The sequence below is a fragment of the Nicotiana tabacum genome, chromosome 2 (assembly GCF_000715075.1).
Source record: "Nicotiana tabacum cultivar K326 chromosome 2, ASM71507v2, whole genome shotgun sequence".
NCBI classification, from domain to species: Eukaryota; Viridiplantae; Streptophyta; class Magnoliopsida; order Solanales; family Solanaceae; genus Nicotiana; species Nicotiana tabacum.
In genome coordinates, this window is record NC_134081.1 from 6991220 (window position 1) to 6999459 (window position 8240).

General features: G+C 32.7%; 2 protein-coding genes across 3 annotated transcripts; one reads left to right on the forward strand and one right to left on the reverse strand.

Annotated features, from left to right (window-relative positions):
- The first annotated feature begins 1182 nt into the window (after positions 1–1182).
- Positions 1183–5034, forward strand: LOC107778098 (putative pectinesterase 14). Of its 2 annotated transcripts, XM_075230232.1 has the most exons (6): positions 1184–1693; positions 1974–2145; positions 2574–2780; positions 3204–3454; positions 4575–4724; positions 4805–5034. In XM_075230232.1, the coding sequence occupies exons 1-6, from the start codon at positions 1251–1253 to the stop codon at positions 4806–4808; spliced, it is 1227 nt and encodes a 408-aa protein (XP_075086333.1). In that variant the 5' UTR covers positions 1184–1250; the 3' UTR covers positions 4809–5034. The 2 variants fall into 2 exon arrangements, with proteins under 2 accessions (XP_075086337.1, XP_075086333.1); XM_075230236.1 differs by having other exon boundaries at positions 1183–1558; positions 4575–4814.
- Positions 5035–5141: 107 nt separating this feature from the next.
- Positions 5142–7756, reverse strand: LOC107778097 (UDP-glycosyltransferase 73C3-like). Its single transcript, XM_075230228.1, has one exon. The coding sequence runs from the start codon at positions 7394–7396 to the stop codon at positions 6023–6025; it is 1374 nt and encodes a 457-aa protein (XP_075086329.1). The 5' UTR covers positions 7397–7756; the 3' UTR covers positions 5142–6022.
- Between the last annotated feature and the right edge of the window lie 484 nt (positions 7757–8240).

The window sequence follows — 8240 nt, forward strand, 5'->3', positions numbered from 1 at the left end:
TTTGGCCCAAAAAAAGCTTTGGCCAAAAATGCTATAAGTTTCGTTAACGATGCATGGAAATTAATTGAAATCAAGTAAATTTTGAAAAAATGAAAAAAAGGAAGAGAATGGGTGTCCTTTTCAACTTAAATCAGGTTTTTTGGCAGATTCTTCCATAATGGAGGTTATCAACTGAAATGTGTTAAAAATATGTTGTCTTGAGGTTAGTTTCCATTTACCGTAGGAAATATTTGCATTTTATGGAGGTTTCTGAGGTCACTCTTTAAATTTTGTTCGTATCAGTTCAGTAAACTAAATTTGGTCTTTAAAGTAGTTGGATGAATTTTTCTTTTTGAAGACAAATTTAGACTACTTGGCTAACTAGGACATAAATTAAATACTTGCCTAAAAAAAGGCTAATTGTGCAAATGCCCCCACTGTCTGTTTATATCCAATTCCTATGTTTGGTACACTTCTTATTAGTGTAATTTGCTAAAGGGTGTCAATTCGTCAATTTGTGCTGTGTAAATATGAGTACCTCAAATAAGCAGAAAAAACAAAGGTTGATTATGTCATAATAATAGCAGATCTAGATGTTCATTCGTTGGTTTAAAAAAAAATTCATTTTTCTTTATTGTGCATATATTGTATCATTATTTGGTTGAAGAAAATGTTCTCTTTTGATGCCATATTAACACAGGCATTATTCCACTGGCCAAAATCCAACTTCTACCTTTGAAAAATTTAAATTTTCCAAATAAACAACACGTATAAGTGACACTTTGCATTACACATTCATCATTGAACTCACACCAAAATGGGCAATTAAAATGTCATTTCTGATTTCTCCTTAGTACAATTCTTGGCGTGTCAATCATCCAATCTCCACTTTTTTCCTTCTTTTGCACCACAAAATGTATGTCAATAGAGACCCTTTCTCCACACTTCTCTTACCTCCTACGCTAATAAAAACAATGACTACCCTTTCAATTATATTTAACGCATATATATATATATATATATATATAGACAAAGGCGAATTCAACTTATATTCAATGAGAAAAACTATATTTCGTATCAAAGTTTCCACAAATATATTAGACTATGTTATCTGAATTCATAATTTCAAATGAACAATATATTTAGCGAGAAGAACTTTAAAATTCAACTCATCAAGTTTAAATAGAGAATTCGTCTCTGACTATATTAACTCTTCAAATCTACCATAGAAACACAAAACAAAAACAAATCAATCAAAACAATATCTAACTATGAGTACTACTAGAAGGACCATACTCTTTTGGTTTATCACCTTAGTCATTGCCCTCTTTTCCATCATACTTTCCTTCTATTCCAACCACTCTTCCACAAATAGTGCTATTGAAAATACTAGCACAGAAAGTAGTTCTGGACTTGCTATTCTACTAAGGGTTTTCAAGCAAAATGGCCTAGAGGATTTCTTTAATATTTTCAAAGAGATTATTATTGCTCGTCGCCACCACCATCATCACCACCATAGAAGGAGGAGGCATAAACCTAAATGTGACAATTCTAAATGGAACTCCAAGCTTGTATCTATGTATGGCGTTTCACGTGTTATTACTGTTGATTTAAATGGTTGTGCAAATTTTAGCAGTGTACAAAAGGCCATTGATGCTGCTCCTGATTTTAGCTCTACTAGATCACTTATAATACTCGATTCGGGAACATACAAGTAATCATCTTTAATTTTTCCCTCGATGTTATCTTATGATGTTTCATCTTTCCTTGAGTTGAAAGTCTATTGGAAACAACATCCTACCTTATCAAAGTAGGGGTAAAGTCTACGATACACACTACCCTTCACAGATCCCACTTGTAGGATTACACTGGATTTGTTGCTGTTAATGTTATATTGTGATGTGTAATGAAATTGTATAATTTGACCTATTGTATAGTCAAGTTAAAAATTTTCAGCATATAAAGTTTATTAAGAACTTATTTATTTTTGGCAGGGAGAAAGTGGTGATAAACCCTAACAAGACAAATTTGATAATAGAAGGCCAAGGTTACCTTAATACTATTATCTCATGGAATGATACTGCTAATTCTACTGGTGGAACTGCCAATAGCTTTACTGTTGCTATTTATGCTTCAAACTTCATAGCATATAATATCAGCTTCCAGGTACAATATTTTTTCTTTAGGTAAAATAATCAATGTTTAACTTTATTGATTTTTTTTTTTGGTGTTATGTAACTTTTATAGAGTTTGAATTATCTCTGGATTTGATGTTGTCGATTGGATCTATGTTCTTATTATTATTATTATTATTTTTTTACAATGGAGGTATCTGGGCTAGTGGTGTACTGCACCACGACGACTCCAATTGATACAAGACAAACCTACTATAACAAGCTAGTATGTTCTGATATTATAAAGAACATATATTGTATATAACATAACATGAATAGTTGGTTCCAAAAAAAAACTTGGCCGTTATAGTGATGTGATGTTATAAAGGATAGTAATGTACTGTTATAAAGAATGACTGTTATATAGAGGTCTAACCTTGCTAACTCCTATCAGTGTTCTTAATTTTTTTTTTTTTAAAGAATACAGCGCCTAGTCCTTTGCCTGGTGATGTTGGAGCACAGGCAGTGGCTGTAAGAGTAGGAGGAGATCAAGCTGCATTTTATGGTTGTGGATTTTATGGAGCACAAGATACTCTTAATGATGATAGAGGAAGACATTATTTTAAAGAATGCTTTATTCAAGGATCCATTGATTTTATTTTTGGAAATGGTAGATCACTCTATGAGGTAAATGTATTGTGCTAAGTATAAGATGTTGCATCACAACTGACAAGATTATTATGGTACATTATGAAGGTGAAAATTTTCAGGCTAAACATAATTTCTAAATAGAATAACACACATGCGTGAGATTTGCTAGTATGTACACGTATCAAATATAGTAAAATTTTTACGTTTGTTGCTCGTAATCTCCTTATACAGTAAAACCTCTTTGTAATAACCTTATTTGTCCCCATGTATTCTAGCTGTTATAGTGAAGTGTTGTTATATAGAACATATATTATAACATAACATGAAAAATTGATTCCAAATAAAACTTAGACTAGTAAAGTGTTGTTACATAGGATGATTGTTATGGGGAGATTTGATTGTAGTAAGGTTAATTTATTATTAATTAGACTTTGACGTAGACATGATACATTTTTTTAGGATTGCACAATAAGTTCAATAGCAAAAGAAGGAACAAGTGGAGTTGGAGGATCAATCACAGCACAAGGAAGGAATTCAGAGACAGAGAAATCTGGATTTTCATTTGTGAATTGCAGTATTAGTGGCAATGGAAAAGTGTGGCTTGGCCGTGCTTGGGGTGCTTTTGCTACTGTCGTCTTCTCCAAAACTTATATGTCGGATGTGGTTTCCTCTGATGGCTGGAATGATTGGAGAGATCCTACTAGAGACCAGTAAGTGGTGATCTTAACTTTTCCAATTCTACATATCCCTCTTGCATGCACATCCCTCTCCCCTCCCCTCCCCTCCCCTAAAAAGGGTAGTCCGGTGCATAAAGCATCCCACACTTACGTAGGATTCGGGAAAGGACCGCATTCCAAGATATGTGATACGGATAGCTTACCCTAATGCAAGTATTAGTGGCTGCTTTCACGGCTCGAACCCGTGACCTATAGGCCACGCTGAGCAGGGGCATATGCAGAATTTTTCGTAAGCGGTGTTGATATTTAAAAAATTGAATAAATAAACGGGCTATTATTTTCTTCTATAATTACTATTATTGCTTGTTTTATTGTAACATGAAAGGACCAAAGTATGGTACTTTTTAGCTGGTATAAATATGGGATGATGGAAGATCAAGTTTTAGCTCAACTCAGATTACAGTTTTAACTAATTTCCCACTCTTAGATATATTATCCTCTCTATCGGCTAGCTACACAACTATAATCTGAGTTGAGCTAAAACTTGATCTTCCATCATCCGATATTTATACTAGCTAAAAAGTACCATACTTTGGTCTTTTCATGTTACTACTAAAGAGTATATATATATATAAGATATATTCATAATTAAATATTGAATATTAAAATTTAGGATGTTAAATAAAATTTAGGTCACAATTCTATAACAAAATTTACAAGGCATTGCCTTAGATATTATTTTTAACATCCTTTTGTCTCTAATTTCTATTTAATTTTTTAAAAAAAAACTCGTTGCGCCCACTTAGCCCATTTAGCCCGCGGGCCGAGACCGTTTCGTCCGAGACCAAACGGTCCCGGATCGGTCCCTACAAAAAGACCGTTTAGCCCGTTTAATTTGGGACCGGCCCGGGATCGGGACCGTTTGGACCGAACCACTTAGCCCGTTTAGGCCCGAGCCTGTTTAAGAGCTGAAATAATATATTGTAAAGGAAAATAAGTTTCCTCCAAAATGAGGATTTTTTTTTTCCCTTTTGCATCACATGCACCAAACACAATCAGAGTCAACAGATCTGTAAATTTTTGTACAGTCGCAGTTCATAATTATCTTTTTATTAACTAACAATCTCGTGATTTGAATGCATACGTTTTACAGAAGAGTATTCTTTGGGGAGTACGAGTGTTATGGAGCAGGAGCCAACTACACATTTAGGGTACCCTATTCAAAGCAGTTGAAGCAGAATGAGGCAGCACTTTACATGGATGTTTCATTTATAGATGGACAAGAATGGCTTCTTAAAATGGAGTAAACACAATTCACTAACATAGGCTCAAAAAGTAAAAGTTTAAAGAAAATTTACTGATTAATATATTTTAATTTCTTAGTTGATCCTGATTTGTTTCGAATTGAGGCGTAGCTGTTATTGCAAATACGTTGCTAGTATATTAAGGCCAACCCGATACACAAAACATCTCGCATTCACGCAGGGTCCGAAGAAGGGTCGCACTCCAAAAGGTATGATATAGACAACCTAATCTTATCAATATATATGAATACATTTTCTCTTATGTTACAAATCAGAATATATTTGTCCTACATCAGTTGTGTTAAAAATTCCAATTTGCAAATCCTTCTGAAATACATCTATCTAGTCTAATTATCCTCCTCGCCTATTCATTAAATTAAATTAGATTAAATTTTTCATTAGAAAAGCTATAATTAACGAGATATTATCATCTAGTCATTGTACTTTGAAATTAGATTAAAATTTTCATAAGAAGTGCCTAACCATTTTATACTATATAACAAATGTAGCCATTAACTATCAACAAAAATTTAAAGCTAGCCCATGCTTCATTCTCCACCTTCCAAAATTCAACATATGCCATCTATCTTTACATCAAACACACACTGTAAAATTATTGATGATAATTTCCTTTGGTAAAACATTTGTTAAAGAAAGTACTTAGCTTTTATAAAAAAAAAAAAATCCGTCCGAGAAAACACAAACCCGATTGAAATTCGAGACTTAGACAAGACAAGTCACATTGAATAAGCCCAATAAAAGGCTCAAATTTGAAAAATAGGTTTAGCCCAATGCTTCTGGACCCAAAGAAATGTAAATGAAGAAAAATGAACCTAAATAACCGCCCGCGCTTAAACAAAAAATAATCAACGGATGTTTAATATATATATAATATGTGTAAAACTGTATATAATTAGTATAAATCTATGTGTACCGACTAGAAAAATTAAACAGTAAATCCGGCTCCGGATGTAAGAGAATGAGTTACCAACGTTGGGCCCAAGTGTGTTGCTCTGCGCTATATTTCAAACCGATACTCTTTAAAAGACTCCGCTCAAGAAAAATGACACAAACATAAAATTGTTTTTGCTTAATAGTAGTATTCGATATTCAAAATACTGTAAAGGGCCGTTAAATTTAAGGTATAAGTTAAATAATTCTGGTATAAAATTCAATACATATTAAGTTTGCAACATATAACTCGGATTTCAACATTACTAACATAATCTCTGCATAACTAATAGTAACATAGTTTCTGGTATAAAACTCTGAATAACTAATGCAGTGCTATGACCCCCTAATTGTTGACTAGTTGCATGACATCTTGAATCAATAACTTGATATTCAAATAAGAAGATCCACTTTCTTGCATTGCCTCCTTTGACATTATTGCTAATTCCTTTGTTCTTTTTCTTCTTTCTTTACTTTCAAATCCTTCATTCATGAGTTGATTTATTGCTTTCTTGACTTCCTCCTTCTTAACCAAAACTTTATTCTTCTCTTCAATCCCAACTCGAATTCCAATCTTTAAAACATCCACTATTAACTTCTCATTGTAAAATTGATCAGCAAACATTGGAAAAGTAATCATTGGTACTCCACAAGTAATTCCTTCTAAAGTCGAATTCCATCCACAATGCGTTAAGAATCCTCCGACCGACGGGTGAGATAAGATCATAAGTTGCGGTGCCCAACCTTTAATAATTATGCCTCTTCCTTTTACCTTCTCTTCAAAATTTTCATCACTTAGCCATTTCTTAACTTCTGATGAAACATTTAATCCTCTAATTATCCATACAAAAGGCACATTTGATGATTCCAACCCTAATCCAATTTCTTTTATTTGCAAGAATGACATGTGACAAAGGCTACCAAATGAAACATAAACCACAGATTTTGGCTTCATTGAATTAAGCCAAGTCAAATAACTATGCTCATTATCGACAGAACCCTCGTTACCTCTGTTAATTATCTCATCCACTTTTTTGTTGCATAATGATACTGGACCAACACAAAAAACATTTTTCATGATTTTTTTGTATTCATCAACATAAAATGGCTCCAATTCGTCGAACGTATTAATCAACGTACCTCGTGCCAAATTTTGTGACCATTTAATTTGGTGTACAACACTTTGAACATCATCAGATTGCTTTGTTGTAGTCTCATTAGGTAGCTGGGAATTTCTAGTTTCAATTTCTTGAGAACAAAGGAGAGCAAAACAAGAAATTGTTTGGAAAACATACCTTGGAATCTTGAATTTGTCAGCTATTTCTTGTGTCCAAGATAGACCACCTGTTGAAACAATACAACTTGGTTTTGTTTCCAATTTTTGAATTATTTTTTCTAGTGGTTTTTTTAGTGTTTCACAAGCTAAAAAAAATTCTTTGTATAAATTTGTTGAAGGAAGTGAATCCATATTTTCACATCCCTTAGGCAAACCAAGTTCTTCACATGGGAAATGTAGGGGAATGAGTTGGATTTTGAGGTTAAATTTCAAAGACTGAGTGATTAATGATTTGTACCTTTGTGCATTGAGGGGTGTGGTAATAATAGAGACATTAATTCCATGTTGGGCTAGTAATTTTGCAAAATCAGTTAAAGGTATTATATGGCTTTGGGACATTAGGGGAATCAATAGGAAATGGAGTTGTTTATCTTGGGAAATCATTGTGAATAATAAAGCTTAATTTGCATATAATGGTCTAAGTAATGTTTATTTCACTAGCTCTCATGGGTGAAATTTATAGCAAAAAGAAATTAAATTCTGAATTAGAATGGATTAATTACTTACCAAAAATTCACGAGATCTATAGCATATGCAATCGAATTCTGAATTATAGTAGTGTGACCTGTACTATCAATTGAGAAAGGTTATAATTAGCTTACCAAAATCTAATGTTTTAGTTTAGATATGTTTATTAGTTACATAAAAAAAATGATTTCCAAGGAAAGTACTTAACAACTTACTAAAATTTAGTGAATTTTCACACGAAATCAACTTTCTGTTATAACAAAATAAACGGAGTCTAAGCGGTCACAACATTTTATTGATATTGATTGAGGAATTTGATAGAGTTTAGTTGACAATCCATCCATAAATTTAGACAGCAATAACCTTCTTAACCAAAGCATCACGACAAGTAAACAACATCCAAAGTGACCTTTGGATTAATATATACAACAAATTTGATTTATAACGACAAATGTTTTTGTCACTAAAAGGCTTTATTTCGTCACTAAATATCTTTTCTGACCAAATTTTTTTGTCAATTCTTCGTAGCCATAAATGGGTCACTAAAAGTTTACAAAGACGATTTAGTGGTTCGTCGCTAAATGAAGTTACATTAGCGACAAATTTGTTATTTCGTCCCCAAATATATTGAATCAGTGACGAGCTTGTTTGTTAGAAAAAGTTTAATTTTTTTGTAGTAGAAAATAACTTTTGTCACTAAATAAATTCTTAATACCGACAAAACAAATTTGTCACTAATTTTTATCTTGATTAGTGACAA